Genomic DNA, 19557 nt, shown 5'->3' on the forward strand with positions numbered 1-19557 from the left:
CACACACACACACACACACACACACACACACACACACACACACACACACAAAACTATGGATTCTATTATATGTCATTCAATTACACCTGAACATGAAGACTGGCCTGGAGTGTTTGATAGATACAGGGTCACTGCACTGGATAAACCTGATTTTCCCTCTCCCAGCAGGAATAATTGACAGTTCAGGTGTTAACCTTTACTCCAAGTGGCTAGATTTTCATCATTCATTCATTCATTCATTCATTCATTCATTCATTTGTAAAATGTATAACAAAATAAAATACAATATGATGAAACAATACTGTCATCTTAGAGTTGGACAAGACAAATCAACAGAACAAAAGCATCACAAGAAATGGCACAAAAATAAGAGATCTCAATGTTTGATCACTTGGGAAGCCCGTAAAATCATGAAACTAGAAACTCTAATTTATAAGTGGAGAACTGGTGCAGACATGGAACACAATGCAGCATGCTTCAGAATGTGGCTTCATATGTGTTATTCTCATGCTGATGTGGAGGGCCTTTTTCTCTTCATGTCCTCCCTCCTCTCTGGCTCTTACACTTTCTTCTTCTTCTGAGGAGTTCTCTGAGCTATAGAGGGACAGATTTAGTGGAAACATACCATTAAGAACTGATTTGTTCAAAATATCCACTCTGTGTAATGTCTGTCTGAGGGTCTCTTATTTGTTCTTGCCACCTTCAGGAGAAAGGTTCTCTGATGATGGCTGAACAAGACACAAATCTGAGCATAGTCGAATATCCTTAGGAGTCATTTTGTCACTAAATTGTTAGATCAGTATTACTTACCTTTACACTAGGTCCCCAGGATATCTAACCTCTGGTCAGCAAAGCGGTGTCAGGTATGGTTTCCATCTCATGAAGTGGGCCTTAAGTAAAATAAATTATTCGTTGTCTCCTCCCATGAGCTTTGTGCCACCATGACTTTAGCATATCTCGCAGGACAAAATTGTAGACCAAAGTATTTGTGGCTGGATTAATGTTTGCATTTCTCTTTTGATAGTATGTATAAGACCATCTTTTAATAAAGATGATGGAATGCAGAGCTGAAAGCTGTATGTAATCACCAGCATCTCCATGTTTGATGAGTTATAAAGGTGTTGTTCTCAACAATATGTCTTTGCTGTCAGTTTGTGGAGAACAACCTATAATCTTGGCAATGGCCTGTGTTAGGGGTTCCCATGGGATCTCTTTGGCCAAGAACTCATTAGATGTAACCCAATAGGAGAACTGGAAGCTTCTTTGGTGACAAGAGATGGTCATTTGGAACACTATCCTCCCCATTATTTGGAAATATTATTTAGATTGTCATCATATGTGTATGTATTTTAAGAAGTTTTTATTATACTAGGTTTTCATACATTCACTGATGTATTCTTTAATTTTAGTTATCACTCTCATATTTGCTCCCTCCCTCAAGTCCCTCTCCTTTTCCCCTCCTCATTTGATAATCCCATTCCAGGTCTTACCTATCCATCCATAACTTGTTCTCCATGCTTAGTTCTTTCATTAATAAGGCTGAACAGACTTATTTTCCTGATGTTGTCTATTGTCTATTTTGGGTTCTGTCTGTTTTTTTTAACTTTGATAGTCCTCTCCTTCTTTAGATTAAGGAGTTATTTTCAAGATTTATTTTTGGTTTATTTATTTATTTTTGTTTTTTTCATCCAAATCAAAATTTCCCTCACTCCCCTCTTCCTACTTCCTCCAACACTACCCCCACCCATTTAATTCCCCTCCACTGTTACTCTTCAGATATTGGTGGGCCTCCCAATAATATCAATCAGCTATGGTATATCAAATAGCAGGATGACTATTCTCTTCCTTTATCTATAAGACTGGATGATGTATTGTGATATCAGAAATGGGTGTTGAAAGGAAGCAAAAGAGTCAGAGACTTCCCCTGCTCTCATTATTAAGATTATCATATGAACACTACGTTACACAAATGTAATATATATGCACAGAGCCTATATCAGTCTCATGCATGTCCACTATTGTTTGTTCTGTCTCTGTGAGCCCCTATGAGCCTAGGTTAGTTGATTCTGTGGATTTTCTTTTGGTATCTTTGATATCACTGGACCTTACACTCCATCCTTGCGCTGTTCTGAAGGATATTTGTGAGTTCCACCTAATGTTTGACTGTAGTCTCTGCATATTTTTCCATCAGTTCCTTTGTGGTGAAGCCAATGTGATGACAGACATCAATATAGTCTATTGATGAGAAATGCAGTATATCATTTCATTGACTTCCTTTGCCATTCACATTTTTGCTATCCTAAATCTCTGGGGTATACGCCTCTGGGTGCTAGCCCTCAGAGGGGAGCCCCTCTCAGGATATGGGTCTGTAGCTCTGCCAGTCATTACTTGTTCACTCCACCAATTTCTGCTACATCTTTATCCAAGCAAATTTTGTTGGCTGGACACATTGTGAGTTGAAGGTTTTTTGGCTGTGCTGGTGTCCCAGTATTTCTGTGGGAAATATTGCCTGGTTACAGGAGTTGGCTAATTCAACTGCCATATTCCTTGATACTGGGTCACTCACATATATTCCTGAATGTTTCCATTGCTCTAGGTTTCCATCTCATGTCAGAGATATATGGTGATATATTATTTGTACTGAAATGTGATTTTATTTGTATGTTAATAAATAAAGTTACCTGAGGCTCAGAGCTAATAGCAAGCCCTAGCAGAATCTGGGGTGGTGGTGGCACACACCTTTAAACCAGATCACATGACAGAAAGATCTCTGTGTGTTCAAGGACACAGCCATCATGGAGATACATACCTTTAATCACAATACCAGCCATAGAATTCCTGGAGGTCAATATAGACAAGCAGTGATGAGGAGGTCATGTGGTTGGGTTTACAACCAATGAGAAGGCAGAATAGAAAGTCAATAGATCTTTTGCTGAGGGTAAGGACAACAGTGCCAGGAAGGGTAAGAAGGTGGTTTTAAGTCACAGCTCTTACTACTGCTCTGACCTCTTGGGCTTTTCATTCTGCATTTGGCTCTGTGTTTCTTATTTAATAATAAGACCATTAAATTTACAGTAATGCCCCCATATTCTATTGTCTCTCCTAATTCTCTCTCAATCCATCCTCCACACACATAATCCATCCTGTTCCCATTTGCATTCTCCCTTCTAAGTCCCTCCCCCATCCAATAGCAATGTCTGCGTTACTTCCTCACAGTGACATTCATGCATATACCAACCCATTGGGCATACCTAATTATTTAGTTTCTCTTGGTCTGTCAGTTGTAGCTTGCTTCTCCTTTACTTTCTACATAATAGTCATTTATGATTGAGCACATACCATTCTTGTATTTCTGTGTCAGAAATGCCTTAATCATGACTATCTTTTCTACATCCATCAGTTTGCCTTCAAATTTAATGATGTTATTGTTTTTAACAGCTGAGTAATACTCCATTATATAAATATATCAGATTTTCTGTATCCATTTTTCTATTGGGGTTATTTACAGTTTTTTACTATTAAAAATAAAGCTTCTATAAACATAATAGTATAAGTGTCCTGTGGTACAGACTGTTCTTTTGACATATGCCCAGGAGTGGTATGGTATAACTGAGTCTTGAGGTAGATCAATTCCCAAATTTCTTAGAAACTGTCATATTTATTTCCAAAGTGGCTGCATAAGTTTGCACTCCCACCAGCAGTGGAGGAACATTCCCCTTTTTCTACGTGCTCTTCATCATAAATCTGTCAATGGTAATTTTGATCTTACCCACTCTGACAGGGGTAAGATAAAATTTCAGTGTTGTTTTTAATTGCATTTCCCTGATAGCTAAGGATTTGAAAATTTTTTGATGCTTTCTCAGCCATTTGATACTTTCCTGTTGAGAATTCTCTGTGTAGATCTGAACTTCATTTTTAAATTGGATTATTTATTTTATTGATACCTAGTTTTTTTGTGTTCTTTATATGTTTTAGGTATCACACCTATGTCAAATGTAGAACTGATTAAAATCTTTTCCCATTCTGTGAATGGCCCTTCATCCTGTTGAGACTTTCCTTTGCCTTACACAAGCGCTTCAGTTTTATGATATCCCATTTGTTAATTATCAGTGTTAGTGCCTGCTCAATTAGTATTCTGCTCAGGAAGTTGTCTCTTGTTTCAATGTGTTCAAGGCTATATCCCACTTTCTCTTTTATCAGGATAAGTGTATCTGGATTTATGTTGATGTCTTTGATCTTCTTGGACTTGATTTTTATACAATGATAGATTTCCATTTATTTGCATTCTCATACATGCAAACATCCAGTATAACCAGTGCCATTTGTTGAAAATGTTGTTTTTTCTATTGTGTAATTTTGACTTCTCTGTCAAAAATCAAATGTTCACAGGTGTGTGTATTTACTTCTGGGTCCTTGATCTTATCAAAAGAACAATCTCTCTGTTTTTAATGAGAAAAGCATATGAGTTTTACTACTAGTACTTTGTGGTATAGCTTTAAATCAGGGATAGTGTTGTTATTTTCTCATCCAAGATTGCTTTAGCTATCCTGCTTTTCTTTTTATTTTTTCATACAAAGTTGAGCATTGTTATTTTCTGATCTTTAAAGAATTGTGTTAGAATTTTGATGGATATTGCATTAAATCTGTAGATTTCTTTTTATAAGCTGACCAGTTTTACTATGTTAAAGCCGATGATCAATAAATATGGGAAGCATTTCCATGCTTTGAAATCTTCTTCAATTTCTTCCTTCAGAGTCTTTAGGTTCCTGTCATACCGGTTTTTCACTTGCTTTCTTACAGTTACACCAAGATATTTTATCTTACTTGTGGCTATTTAAAGGAAGTTGTTTTCCTGATTTCTTTCTCACCCCATTTATCATTTGTATATATGATGATTACTGGGAATTTTTTAGTTATTAATGTATCCAGCTACTTCACACAAGATGTTTATCAGTTTTGGATCTCCTTGGTAGAATTTTTGGGTTTGATTATGTATCCTATTTTATCATCTGCAAATAGTAATTTTTTTTACTTCCATTACAATTCTTTTCCTATTAATCTTCTTAAGTTGTCATATTCTTGTATACAACATTTCAAGTGCTGTGTTAAATAGATGTAGAAAGAATGGAAATCCTTGTCACATTCCTGTTTTTTTTTTTTGGTGGAATTGCTTTGATTTTTCTCCCCATTTAATTTGATGTTGGCTAGTGGTTGCAATATATTGCATTTAGTATGTATAGGTTGTCCCCATATCCCTGATCTCTCCAAGATGTTTATCATGAAGGGATGCTCCTGTTTGTCAAAGGAATTTTTGTTTTGCATCTAATAGGCTGATCTTGTGGTGTTTTTCTTTCAGTTGGTCTATATGATGGATTAAATTAACAGATTTTCATATGTTGAATCATCCTTGCATCTCTGGGATGAAGCCCACCTAAACAGGGTGGATTATCATTTTGTTTTCTTGGATCCAGTTTGTGAGTACTTTATTGAGTATTTTACATCTATGTTCATGAGATAAATTGGTCTATAATTCTATTTTTGTTTGTTCTTTGTGTGGTTCAGATATCAGATAACTGTGGCCTCATAAAATAATTTGGCAATATTCCATCTATTTCTATTTTGTGGAATAATTTGAGGAGTATAGGTATTAGCTCTTCTTTGAATATCTGGTAGAATTATGTACTTAAACAATCTACTCCTGGCTACTATTGGTTGGGAGACTTTTAATGACTGCTTCTATTTACTGGGGGATTATGCATCTATATAAATTGTTTTGAACTTCATATAACTTCAGTAAGTGATATCTAACACAAATGTTGTTCACTTCTTTTAGATTTTCCAAGTTTGTGGTGTAAACATTTTTGAAGTATGACCTAATGACTTCTTTAATATCATAAGTGTCTCTTGTTATGTCTCTCTTTTTATTTCTGATTTTGTTAATTTGGATATTCTCTCCCTGCCTTTTAGTAAGTTTGGATAAATGTTTCTCTACCTTGTTGTTTTTCCTCAAGAACCAACTTGATGTTTCATTGATGGTTTGCACTGTTCTCTTTGTTTCTATTATATTGATTGTAGTCCTTTATTTGATTATTTGCTGAATTCTTTTGTAGTATTTGTATCTGCTTATTATTGTTCTAGAGCATTTAATTGTGCTATTAATTCTCTGGTGTGAGAATTCTCTAATTTCTGCTATCAGGTTCTAAGTGTCATGAACCTTCTTTTAACACAGCTTTAATTGTGTCCCATTAGTTTCGGTAGGTCATGGAATTATATTAATTGAATTCTAAGAAGTGTTAATTATATTTCTTTCTTTTTTGACCCATTGTTATTTAGGTGGGGATTTTCAGTTTTCATGATTTTATAGGCTTTCTATAATTTCTGAAATGCAAATTTTACTCACAGTGGGCTCATTTTATATTGTGGGTTATTTCAAGTTTTTTTTTTTAATCTGTGGATACTTGATTTGTAACTGAGTATATGATCAATTTTGGAGAAGGTTCCATGAGGGAATGAGAAACAAGTGTAACCTTTTGTGTTTGGGTGAAAAGTACTATAGATATATATCCTGGTCATTTGCACCATAATGTTTGATAATTCCATTATTTATCCATTTAATTTCCTTCTGGAAGGCATGTCCATTTGTAGGAATTTGCTGCTATAGTGTCCCATTATAAGTCTTTGGGATTTGGTGTTTGATTTAAGTGTTAGTCATGTTTCTCTTACAAATATGGTTGCCGTTTCATTGGAGAATAAATGTTAAGAATTGAAATATCATCATGGTGAATTTTTACCTTAATAAGTATAAAATATCTTCAACCTTCTCTTTTGAATAATTTTGGTTTGAATTCTCACTTTTACATTTAAATTAACCCATCTTTGTTAATCTTTTTATTGTCATAGGTCCTGTGGCTTTACCTGTCCTCGAGCACCTTACTCTTTGGGCATCTCAGATGTGTCTCTCCACTGTGCCCTTCTTCTTCCCCTCTGTAGTTCAGTTTTTCCTCCTAACCTTATCCAGCTGGGGTATTGGTCAATATGCTTCTTTATAAAACCAATCATAACATAATTTACACAGGGTGTAGACATATTCCACAACATTTCCCTCTTTTTTGTTTAAGTTAATAGGAAGGTTTTAACATTAACATAGTAAAGCTATGTAAAATGGAAAAAGTTATTAAGATTTACAGTACCAATACCCAATCCTTTTGTGTATAGCAAAAATAGATAAAATAATTATGTAACTTATCTTAGTCTAAAGTTTTGTATCTAATTTTCTTTCCATTATAACTAAGGAATATTTATCTATAAATATTTATTTTTCAACTCCATCAAATCCCAGAAGGATGAAATATTACTCAATGACAGGGACATCAGGCTATATCAACAGTCACCCAAAGATCCTCTGCAAATATGGGGCATCCATCTTTGGCGTACAGCCCTGGATTATCCTACTGACTTTACTTGCAGCAGAGAATTCTGAAAGACTTCCTACCTTGTCTTGGCAAAGTTTGGCAGCCTCCACTTGTTGTATTCCCCTATCCAGTTTTTACAGTGACTGTCAGCAATTGAAGCAAAGGCCACTTCTTTGCCCACATGCTAGCTTTATTCATATAAAAAAAAAACTCCATACAGGTTCTTTGATATTCTGAAGTAGATCGGTGCTGCCAAGACAGACATATCTCACTTTCATGAAAAGCTTAAATTATTAAAACATTTAAAATGTCATATTTTGTACTTCTTTGAATGTTTTGAAGATTGCCTATCTATTTAAAATACATGATTGTATACCTAGAACATCTAACTAACAAGACTATAAATTTGAGTATTATAGATGACTACTGAACAGTATTGCTTAATTATACATTACATTTATTATTGAGTTGCATAAAAATTACCTTAGCAATTGTGGTAGTATACATACATTGTAACAAAAGTAACTTTATATTTGTATAAATAAAGTAAAATTCATTCCAACATAAAATATTTAGAGATTAACAGTTTTGGGGGGGATTAAATATTCCATAATCTACTCTTTTTTCCCCATCATAATAATCTAACCTTTTTTTATCATTTCTATATCATATCCCCTTTCTTCTTTTAGAAAGAGATTATGACCAATTTCAATTTGTAAACAACCCTTCTTAAATGAAAACAAACATTTATAACCAATATTTTGGGACTGTATGTCTAGATTCCTAGACTATTTTTTTCTGATTGGTAGGTTCTGGTAAACTTTCAGGAACTCTGAGAAAATCCGGATAATTGTTAAGGTTTGGCTTGAATATGTTGTGAGGCTAGATGATCACAGCTAGCAATATTAAAGCTATTTTGGATGTTGGATCACCCTCAACATTTTTATTGTTGTTTTGTTTTCTTGGTCTGATATATTTAAAGGTAATATATATACCTTTATTAAAAATATAAACTGTGCATTGTACACAAACTAGCCAGAAATAATGGTTTTTTGTTTTATGTTGGAGCAGGTAAAATACACACCATTTTTCTTGTATTTACTTTAACCTTGTTTTTTCATGTCTGTAGTCAGGATTTTAGTGGATTTTTCTTGATCAAACCTGATTTTTTTTTTACTCAGGATGAATCCACTGGCTCTTATTTTCTGTGGAAACAAAAGCATATCAAATGTCTCTGAGACATTATCACTCACTCATTAATAGTCAAAAAACTAATCACAACATGCAACATAATATAGAATCTAAACATCTATATATGGCTTATAATAATTTTTATTATTCTAATTCTTTTTTAAAGATTTTACTTAATTGTTTTTAAATCATTAAGTCTATGACTGTTTCTATTCTTTCTCTTCCTCTCCCATGCCTACACACATTTTTCAAACATGCTGCGACCCACTTAGAGGCATTTATGTCTGAATATGTCCTTATTGTGTATCTCTAATACTTTCTGTCTTTATGAACAAAAAACATAAATTTGCCATCTGCCATGTGGCTAGAAGATGCCTCTTTGTACCTCATCCTGTGTGAAACTGTGATGACTTGTCATGCTTCAGGTCAAGCCCACATGTCACAGCCAGGGAATGTGTCTCTGTATAGTGGCATACATGAGAGGCGTGAATCATAATGTGCCACGGACTGGCCCACCGGGAGTACCATGACCGTAGGAGAATCAGGGCTTGGGTAGTCAGGAAGGCAAGGATTCGGCGACTGACAGACAGACAACAAACACACTCAAAAGTGGTTTGAATCTGCTGCAATTTTACTTCTGCAAATCAGTAGTTTATATACAGAAAAGAAAACTATCAAGTCATACAGGGAACAACAAGAGCTTGGCAATAATTCAATTACATCATCTTTAAAAAACATCAAGCACACAGTTACTAATCGGCGCTAGACATATCCTTTCACTCACAAGAACTTTATGACCCAAAGAGCAGTCTGTGTTTTTTAAACTTAGTACAGTTCCTAGACTTGTGTAGGCTTCTTGCAGCTGTGTCCTTCATCTTTATCTCAGCCGCTCGCTAGTTTATTATTCACTTCTACTTTTCTGGTTCTCATGACCCATTTAGCCAATTTGGATGCTACAGATCCTCCCTAAGTCTTTCTTTAGTTCTTTACCATATATCTCTTCTAATATAAAACCTTTTTACCTGCTGGAATATGGACACTTGTACTTTTACACCTGTAAGGGGAAAGGGTTCTGTTCTAGTCCTTAAGTTTTCCATGCTGAACTTCCTCAACAGAGGGGCCCACTATCTGCCTCCTATCAGATAATGTTTTCTGCCATAAATCACCTTAGTTGGGATTCCTAGTGGGTGAGTGTTCATTCCCTAGAAGTGCCTGAACTATTATACTTTCTATTACTTAGCGGCTTGAGGCTTGAGGTCTTTAAGGAATAGTTCATTCTGCTATATCTAAATAAGGTCTATGTCCAGCTTCCCCTTTCCTCCACAGTTCACAACCCAAGCATTCATTAATTTTGGCTGTGTTTTATAGATTAATTAGAACATTATCAGAAAAGCAGTTATACAGAACCCATAGCCCAGAGAGCTCATGATCTGTGAAGCATGTCTCCTTCGAGAAGGAGGCATAACACGGGCACTCTGCCAGGGACCTCCAGGGAGCTTAGTCCCGTAGGACACGTATCTCCCGTCCGCTATTATTGACATAATTGTTCATGTCACACGGACGACACTGGAGTTGGTGTGGCAATAATGCTGGTCTTGGCTCTGTTTTTGTGTGTCTAGAAGCCTTTGTAAGACATCTCACACAGTGGGACACACAGTGGGTGCCATATGTAAATCAACATTTCTCTCCCACATGCCAGTTCTGAAATTACCACTCAGAGGTTTATATTAAATTCAAAATGCTCAGTCAATCGCTCAAGCTTGTTACTAACTAGATCTTACATTTAAATTAACTCATATTTATTAATCTATGTTGTGCCACATGTTCTGTGGCATCAACTGCCCATAACATCTTGCTTCTTTAGTGGCTCACTCCCACTCTGCCCTTCATTTCCTCCTCCATAATTTGGTTTATTGCCTAACCATATCCTGCTTGGCTATTGGCCACACAGCTTTTTCATTAAACAAATCTGGGCATCATTTATACAGTGTACAGGAACATTCCATGGCACGTAGAAAAGGGGCTGGCCTATGAGTGGTGATAGGAAGGACATCAGGATGGAAGAAAGCAGAGTTTTCCACAAAAACTGCATAGATAATCACCTGGAAATGGGGGCACTGAGTGAGGACAGGACACAGCAAAATTTTGATATAAAGCTGTAAATGAAACTGAATGATTAGTCTTGAGATAATAGAGGTAGAGGTGAGGATCTATAGATTGCCTACTTGCTTTCCTGGTCAGAGTGACCTGTGGTTTCTTATGGAGTGACTACATGATTTGGAGGTGAGGGGAAAGCAATGAGTAGGGAGAAGGAACTTTGGAGAATAAGACCTCTGTTATACACATTATATTGGGGAATTTGCGGGAGATACAATACCAGGTGTTCTGCACAGAGATGAGGATGAAACTAGGAGAATGGACTTGAGGAGGAAATGGAGAGATAAAGCTCTGCATTGAGTCTACTACTTCCATGTACAGTTTTGCTTGTGAGTTCATGGGAAATAGTTGATTGAGTAGGGGTGTAGGACAAATCAACGATTTATGGCAGGGGTATTTAGGGAGGTCTCTGAGATCCACTAGAGAGGGAGGAGGCTAATGTAGGTGTTTTGATGCAGAACTGGGGATAACACTGGGGGATGGGGCTAAAATTGGAGAGTGAGCCAAAAATCTAAACTTAGCTTACTTTTTTCCCTGCAAGAGTAATCTGTGGGTCCCCAAGAAGGGCCAGTTGAAGTAGGGGCATGGGATAATCCTATGAGTTGTAAGAGTCAGGATAGCAGGAGAAGGTTTTTGGGATCCACACTAGATGGGGGGAGATGTCACAGATTTTCTGTGGCAGAACTTGGGATCATACTTGGGTATTGGAACTAGAAGAGAAGAGGAAAAGGAGAAAATAAGTGGTCAGCCTACCTACTTCCCTGGCATGAGGCAGCAAAGTAATATTTGATGAAATATACTAAGGATAAAAAAAACAAAAAAAAATTAATCATTCCAAAATAATTTTCTCTCTTGATTTTATCTTCCAGGGGATGAAATTTTCTATGTAAAAAGCAAAGCCATCCATCAGATACTTTATTTTTTGAGAAATATTTGAATGTTTCATTAAAAAATTCAATTTTTTTCCTGGGAAACTTCATTTCCCATCTCTGCTGCATGCTATTTCATTTTCCCATTAGTCTCCTTTGCAACCATTCAATGCAATATTTTCAGTTATTGCCATGGTTGTTTACCTTTACATTAAATATTAACAGAATCTGTCATAAAATATGTAATAAAAGTTTAGAGCCAAAAATTCCTTTATAAGCCCATGTGTAGGGCTTGGATTCTAAGCAAAGTCTTCCTTATTCCAAAGTTTTGCATTCTTATGTCTAACCCTAGAAGTGAGCCAGTTGTGGCAGTGCACAGCTGTGATCCCAGTCTATGTGGGTCTGAGGTAAACAAATTGTGAATTTGATGCTTATCTAAGTAAAAGCATGAAGTCATAATTCCAAAACAAAATCAAATATTGGCAGTGGTCCCAAGTAAAAAATATTGAGAACATTTTTTTATGAAAGTGTTTTAAATCTGTGTTATTCTAAGTTACCCATAGGAAAAAGTATCATTTGGCATAAACATGAACCTCCATCAAATTATTTGTGCATATTGCCTTCATTCACCTTGACTGCTTTCTAGAAGTATTTCTGTAAGTATCTTTAAACTTCTGAGGGCAGGTTGCTTATGGTGGTGCACACCTTTAATGCTTGCCCTTAAGGGGAAAAGCCTCTTTGTGTTTGAGGTCAGTCTGGTCTCCACAGCAATTTTCATCAGTCCAGGTAGGACTCCTTCAATAGCATACTGTCTCAAGTCCCACATCCCATTGCATTTAGTAGGTAGGTTGGCATACACCTGTGAATATAGCAATAGACAGTTAGAGAAAATATAATCAGAAGTTGATGGTCTTCATTCAATACCAAGTGAATTTGAGGACATTCTAAGTTATATGAGACTCATCTAATGTCAACTCCCCCATAAAAAAAATCGCAGCTTCTGTATTTTAGGGGCCAGAGATCAGTCATATTGCAAGCCAACTAAATATGCAAATGTTGTGTTTGACTCTTGCTCTCTTTACAAAGCCTGTTTCTGTCCTAAACCCTATTGAATACTTTTTCAATTTCATGGTGCCATTTCATTCCTCATGTTTCTTTTTCCATCTTCTAGGTGTAGTCACCTTCTCTGCATCTGCTTTCTCACAGTTCTCTAATTATTACCCTCATTTTTGTTTTGTTTCTTCTTTTAGAATACAAGGGGAACCATAAGGAAGATATGTGACTTCCTAGGAAAGAAACTGGAGCCAGATGAGCTAGATCTGGTCCTCAAATACAGCTCCTTCCAAGCCATGAAAGAAAACAAAATGTCTAATTTTAGTCTCACCTGAAAAGATGTGAATATTAATGGTTTGGTCCTCATGAGAAAAGGTGAAGAAATTCTTTAGTTCCAAAATATGTAAGAATACATGGAGGGTTTTTTGTTCCAATGAGGCTCCAAGAAATGGCTGTGAATGTGTCAACAGTCATTGCTAATCTCTCATAGTTTCTCAGAGACCTTTGAGGGGAATCCTTCCGTGGTGATGACATGGACTTCAGAAATACTGAAAAGATTGATTTTTTTTTAAATCTGGGAGATGATGTTGGCATTTTAGAGGGTTGTGTGCCATATCCTCAATGGAAAATAAGAGACATGTTTTTGTGAGTTTTTGTTAGGCTATCTGTATCATAGCCCTAAACTCTAAAGAAAATGTTTAATGGAAAGAACCACAGATATATATTGGATGATAGCCACAAAATACACTTCCATTCACTGCTGGAAAAAGATGTTCAACGGGTCAGGATTGCTGATCCAGTGTAGGCTAAGAGTATTAGTGAATTATCCTCCAGTGTTAAAATATGATGGCATTTTTCAAGCTAAATTTGGATTGATTCATGATCATAGTTACTGTCTTTTTTTTTAATTGTCTCCATTGGAATGGGAATACCCATCCAAATGTCTGTGCCACCACTCTATGTTATGAGCAAATTGTGTGTATGGTTTCATAGCTGTGGAGTTGAGGAGTGACTGCCAGAATACACCACACCAAATTAACGAATAATTGGTAGGATGGGACTCAGGGTTGAAGAAGGAATGAGTCAGATGTGAAGTATTGGGGGATGACTAAAAAACTTGGGTATAAATGCAGGAAGTAGAGAGTTATGGGTTTAATTTCCCTCTTCCAATTATTTACATGCTTCAGCCTTAATCTTTAGTCAATCTCCAACCTACATGTGAGGATAAGGTCATAAGACTCTAAGGACATCAGGAATATATATAGAGACATAAGTAAGTTAAAGACATTAGTATATTGCATTTAATTCAGTACTCCTGGTATCCTCACAGGAGAAAATTATACTTAGATTTGGGCACACAAAAATGTCAACTCAAGAAAATGGTCATCTATACACTAAAGACTAAGGCCTATAGGAGGATCCACTGCCATTGATCCATAATTTCAAACTCCTGTGCTCCAGGTTCTGTGGACATAGAGTTCTCTGTACTACAACTGAGAACCTGAAGTAAGAAAAGAAATTGCCCATTCTTGGATTTCCTGTAATGAATAACAATTTGCAGAGATGAAAGAGTATGTGTACATAAATGGCTCCAATGAAATGCCAAAAAAAGAGGTGGCTTGTTTAATAGAGAAAGGCTACTGAAACTAACAAAAGTTTTATCTGAGACACACTGGAGAAGGTGAATTAAAATTTGGAACAAAATTCCATGAGGAAAAGTGTAATTTCCTCTTTTCCAGCTATGTTTTTCCAGAATGAAACCACATTGGGATTTTAGTTTAGTCTCTTCTAAAATATAGAATTTTCATGTATTACATTTTTGGAGGAAAATATATAGTAGTTATTTCAAAAAACTGATATGGCCCTAAAGTCAAATGTGCTTTAATTATCATAGTGATCATATAAGACACCCATTTCTTTTGCATTTGAAAATAAATTTTATTCTGAGAAATTGTTTTTCTTGTATTAAACTCAGTATAAGCCATGAATCCCACAGGACACCAGATCAATGAAGGGGGAGACAAACTTCATTATACCCCTCAACCTGATTCATGACTCTAGTACAGAAGTTGCTGAGATGCATATGTTGGGAAACCTTTTTGAAAGAATAAGAAAAATGATGAAAATGTTGATCTTCTTAATTCCTACATTAGATTGATTCCTTTTTTAATATGGAAAGTATGAGTAGATCAAAGATTAATTCTAAAATTTATTTCATTACTTACCATTAGATACCCAATCCTTAAACCATAATGTATGAAAAGTTGTGTTAAATGTTATACTAGCTTTGACCAAGAGGAATTCTCTCTACTTATTTTTGTTGTCCTTCAGTTGCTTTTCTCAGGACACCATAGAGATACATTTCCTTGCCTCTAGAGAGATACTCTGAAGAACTACTCTTTACATAGGAGACTCACTTATCTGGCTAGATGGGATTAATTTAGTTTAAAGTTCCATTGAAAATTTTTCCACAAACAATTTTGAACATTATGATTCAATATTTAGATATTTTTGGAAATACAGACCAGAGAGATGTTCTGTTTGGTTGATATAACTTTTATACAGACATTGTCACAATCAAGACACATGGGAGGAAATGTCTTCTGACAAACTTCAAAGGTTTCACCCTCATTAGTTCACCGTAGATATTTAGTGTAGTACTAAGTACTAGACATGGTACTTGAGTCAGTACTCATTTTCTCTGGTGTACAAAAAGATATTAATGTGAGACACAGAGGGAAGACTTATGGAGAAGCCCACTATCTACAGGTCAAAAAAGCCAGGAGGGTATGGACAACAACATTTTATGAGACCTGCAGCCTCTGAAACTAGGAGGAAGTTCCTTTCCAACAGGAGTTAAGCCACTATGCATTAAGGTTTTACTGACCCTGGATACATCGGAGTTTGAGGAGGTTTTTAGAAAGAAGCACTGAAGAAAAATACATGCATGAAAGGTACACAAGATTTTGAGATGGTTGGACTGAGAACTTCATGAGTACCCCTCCACAAACATGATTCTTTCATCTGGACTGATTCATTCAATTTGGCAGACATAGTGATTTTGCTGAGATTCTGGTAGCTCAGTATACAGTCTGGTTTATAAGGATCAAAATTGCTGTGGGATACAATAACGCAACTTGTTCCAAATAATAAGTATTATAATGAAGCTGAAAGTAGCAATAGGCATTGATAGATTCCAGTATTAATAGATGACACTCTTATAGACATTGCAAGTAATGGTATATTATTTGACTATTGTGTATCAATAATTCTATTTCCTTTAATGTGTACCACTGGGCATTTAAAGTTAACTTATACACAAATATTGTATTTTAGTAAAGGAAAAAAAACATGACTTCTATTGTCAGTCTTTTTGGCTTCAAATCTACATGCATAACTATACTGCTGGAAAGATCTCCAGTACTAATTTTTCTTCATCAGCAAAATGACAACAAGGCCACTATCTTCCTTACTCATTCACTAATCCTTTCAATAATTCCATACTGAGAATGTTTTTGTATGTCTGATACACTTTGATAAATGAAGCCTTTGATAATTTAAGAAATATTTTACTCTTCAAACATCTTAGATGCATATTTCAAGCATGTTTAAAAAGAGGAAATTCATCAAAGTTTCACAGCTATGAAATAAAATACAGAATGGATAGGGCCTGTAGAATTCTACATGGAAAAAGATAGAAAGAGATGTTCACCATCACACAAATAAGGAAACAGACAAACAAGAAGTGACTATATGGAACACATCAGCACTTCATGAATAAGGAACACATAATAGAATGTGTGAATTTAGACTATTGGAGATATCTAAGTCCAAGCCTAAAGACCTCCTAGAATGTGATTATGAGAACCAAGGTAGGGTAAAAAAAAATACCTGGTGTGAAATCATCTTCATGCATCAGCTAACTCCATACTGACTGAAAACAGGCATCCTGGGAGGCTCTCAGCAGGCAGTATTTTGTGTCTCTTATATCTGTTGGAAATAGCAAGATGACTGATATGTACCTCAACATTGTATGTATATCCAGCTCCATGGTATCTGATACCTTCAATCTCTGAAGGCATGTGCATTCATATGCAGCTACAGACACATAATTAGAATTATTTTTAAAGGTGTTTTAAAAGTTGTGGCATGGTTTGCAGAACAGTTATAAGTAAACCCTAAAAGGAAGAAAGAACAATTGAAGTGTGTTTGGTTAATTGAGATATGAAATTCTATTGGGCTTGGGCTCGATAGTATGATGGAAGCATGTCTAGTGAGAAGGAGAAATAATATGGCCATTAAAAATATAGATGCAGTGTCCATGTTGTTAGATTGTGGAGTTGATATTTTGGTATAAGAGATGGTTGACATTACTTACACAGAGATACAAGTCTATTTGCATACTTTTCAAAACATAAAAGTTGTTCTCCATAGAGTAACTGTTAGTTGTACTTTATTAACTGTGTGGTCCTACTTAAGCAGATGGTAAGATCATGTGAATAAAGAAATGAGAGCAGATTTACAATCATCATTAACCTATCTCTCTGTCTGCTTCACATTTTCCAGGTGTGCCTGGGGATTGGAAGAATCACTTTACAGTAGCTCAAGCTGAAAACTTTGATAAAGTATTCCAGGAGAAAATGGCTGGTTTTCCTCCAGGGCTGTTTCCATGGAAATAAAATTTTAAAATTTTAAAATCTTACATGGACACTGATGTTTATTTTCCTGTCATTGTACAGTTGACTGAGTGGATATGGTCTTAGAATATATCCTATTATTGAATTGTGTAGTTTTTTTTCTAAAGTATATTAGTAGTAATAATACCAGTAATTATAGTGGTAGTAGTAGTGGAGTAGTTGTGGTTGTTTTATGTGAGTCTATGTGTGTGTGTGTGTGTGTGTGTGTGTGTGTGTGTGTGTGTATGTGTGTGTGTGTGTGTACACAAGTGCATGTTGCAGGTGTGCATCGTGCACATGGGTGTGCACATACATTTCTGTGTGTAATACCTTTAGGGATGAGAAGAATGCATTGGTTCCCATGGAGATGCCATTGCATGTGCTGTAGGCTCCTTGATTTGTGTCCTAGGAATTAAATTCAGGTCTTCTATGAGGGTAGTACAGTGCTCTTAACCTCTGAATCATCTCTCTGGCCCTGAATCTTGTAGTCTTGAGTTATTAAATATTTGTTCCTATTATGACTGGTTTACTCTATATTGCCAGTTAAGTCCAATTTGCTTCACAGAATTGCAGCTTAAAACAACCTTTTTAATATCTGCAATATAAAACACACTACAGAAATTTGAAGATAATTTTTGGTCTGTTATATCTGGGCAAAAATAAATAAATTTTATTTATAGAGACATTAAAACCTAATTTAATTAGTCTAAGGCAAAAGATCTTCATAAACTTATATTTCTGCTCACAGCTGGGTATTTGTATTTCAGCTTTTTTCTTCTTTCTGGATAATTTTTACTGGGTGTATACAATAATGGGTTTCATTATAAAACTGGTTCATACATGCATATAATTGTCATTTTCTCAGTATTTTTCCTCTACTGCCAAGTGCCATACATTCACTCATGTTAGTACTTTTTTTTACTACACAGCATCTCTCTGTTGGGTGTCCTATGGACACATTTATGTTAAAATATGAATGTTCAGAATGGAGAAATAATGCAATATTTTCTTTCCTTTTTATGATTACAGGGAAGTTATTTATTTTAGGTATGATGGAGAAGATGCCTAGGGGCTTCTAGAAGAGTCCAGAGCAGAGAGAGAAAGTAGTAGACAGAACATGGCCAGCAGAATAGGCCAGGCCACTAAGTGGGGATCAAGAAAGCAAGACTAAAACAGAATAAACTGAGAGAGAGTGGCCAAGAAGATCAACAGAGCCAAGAGTAGGCATTATCAAATTGACAGTGTTATATGTAAATTGGAGCCTGGGGAATAGAAGTCTATGACCTGGATAAGTAGGGGAGAAGAGCAGAGAGGAGTCAGAATACTGAATACTTGTGTGAACTCAGTAACAGTATTTGCCATGAGAGCATGGAGGCCAGCATGCACTTTGATATGCTAATAGGCACCAATTTAGCCATTTATCCTAAGGACTTTTTTGATCCTGACATTCCAGACAGTTTTTTTTTTTTTTTTTTTTTTGTGATGAAGGCCTATGTAATCTGTTCTGTGATTGCTTCTTGGCTGAAATTATGATGGTGTTGTCAAGACCTTGGAAATTTGGAGTGCTTATCTAAGATTAGAAGGAAGGAGTTGAGTTAAGGTTGGAGACATCTGTTTTGATTGCTATCCAGGTATACAGGGACAACCTGGGGCAGCTTTAGAGCAGTATGAAAATTCTGGTTAAAGCCAGAGGCTCAGGCCTGTTTGGAATTCCATTAGAAATGTCTAGTTAATATGGTTTACAGAAAGTGTAGGGATAGCTGAGCAGTTTATAGTTTTAAATAATTAGATATCTGAAGGGGCAGAAATAGACTGGAGAAAAAAGAGTAAATGAGCATAGTGGAAATTTTTTTTCTTCGGTATACTCTTGAAACTTCCAGATCCATAGGTAATAGGGTGTGCAAATAATCTGAAGCCCAAGAGTATCTGAGTTAGGCAGCTAGATGGACAGATAGGTAGGTTGATAGTTAGATAGATATATCCCAATATTAGGAATTGACAGTACATAAGTAGGGAAGCTTAAGCTGTTGATTGACAGGAGTACTTATTAAGAGTATGAGATGTGACAGATGGATCCAAGATATAAATCCTTGAAGCTTACATCAATTTCTTAAATATACACAATGAGATGAAAATTTTGGATATATTATCATTGCTTATATTATATACCTAAATTTTCACTGTTGAAAACTCAGTTAA

The 19557-nt window shown here is 35.7% G+C and overlaps 1 protein-coding gene across 8 annotated transcripts in view; it reads left to right on the forward strand.

Annotated features, from left to right (window-relative positions):
* The window catches only part of LOC143273251 (sulfotransferase 2A2-like), a 41769-nt gene extending 24385 nt beyond the window's left edge, over positions 1 to 17384 (forward strand). For 2 of the 8 annotated variants that reach the window (XR_013051180.1, XR_013051188.1), the window contains 2 exons: positions 5357 to 5474; positions 12880 to 13018. Coding sequence is in view for 5 of the 8 variants with exons in the window: in XM_076571767.1 (XP_076427882.1) it covers positions 12880 to 13017 (138 nt within the window). In the remaining 3 variants the exon portion in view is untranslated. The other 6 variants (XM_076571776.1, XM_076571795.1, XR_013051184.1 and 3 more) reach the window with 5 other exon arrangements.
* Positions 17385 to 19557: the final 2173 nt, after the last annotated feature.

The sequence above is a fragment of the Peromyscus maniculatus genome, chromosome 1 (genome assembly GCF_049852395.1).
Source record: "Peromyscus maniculatus bairdii isolate BWxNUB_F1_BW_parent chromosome 1, HU_Pman_BW_mat_3.1, whole genome shotgun sequence".
In the NCBI taxonomy this organism is placed as follows: domain Eukaryota; kingdom Metazoa; phylum Chordata; class Mammalia; order Rodentia; family Cricetidae; genus Peromyscus; species Peromyscus maniculatus.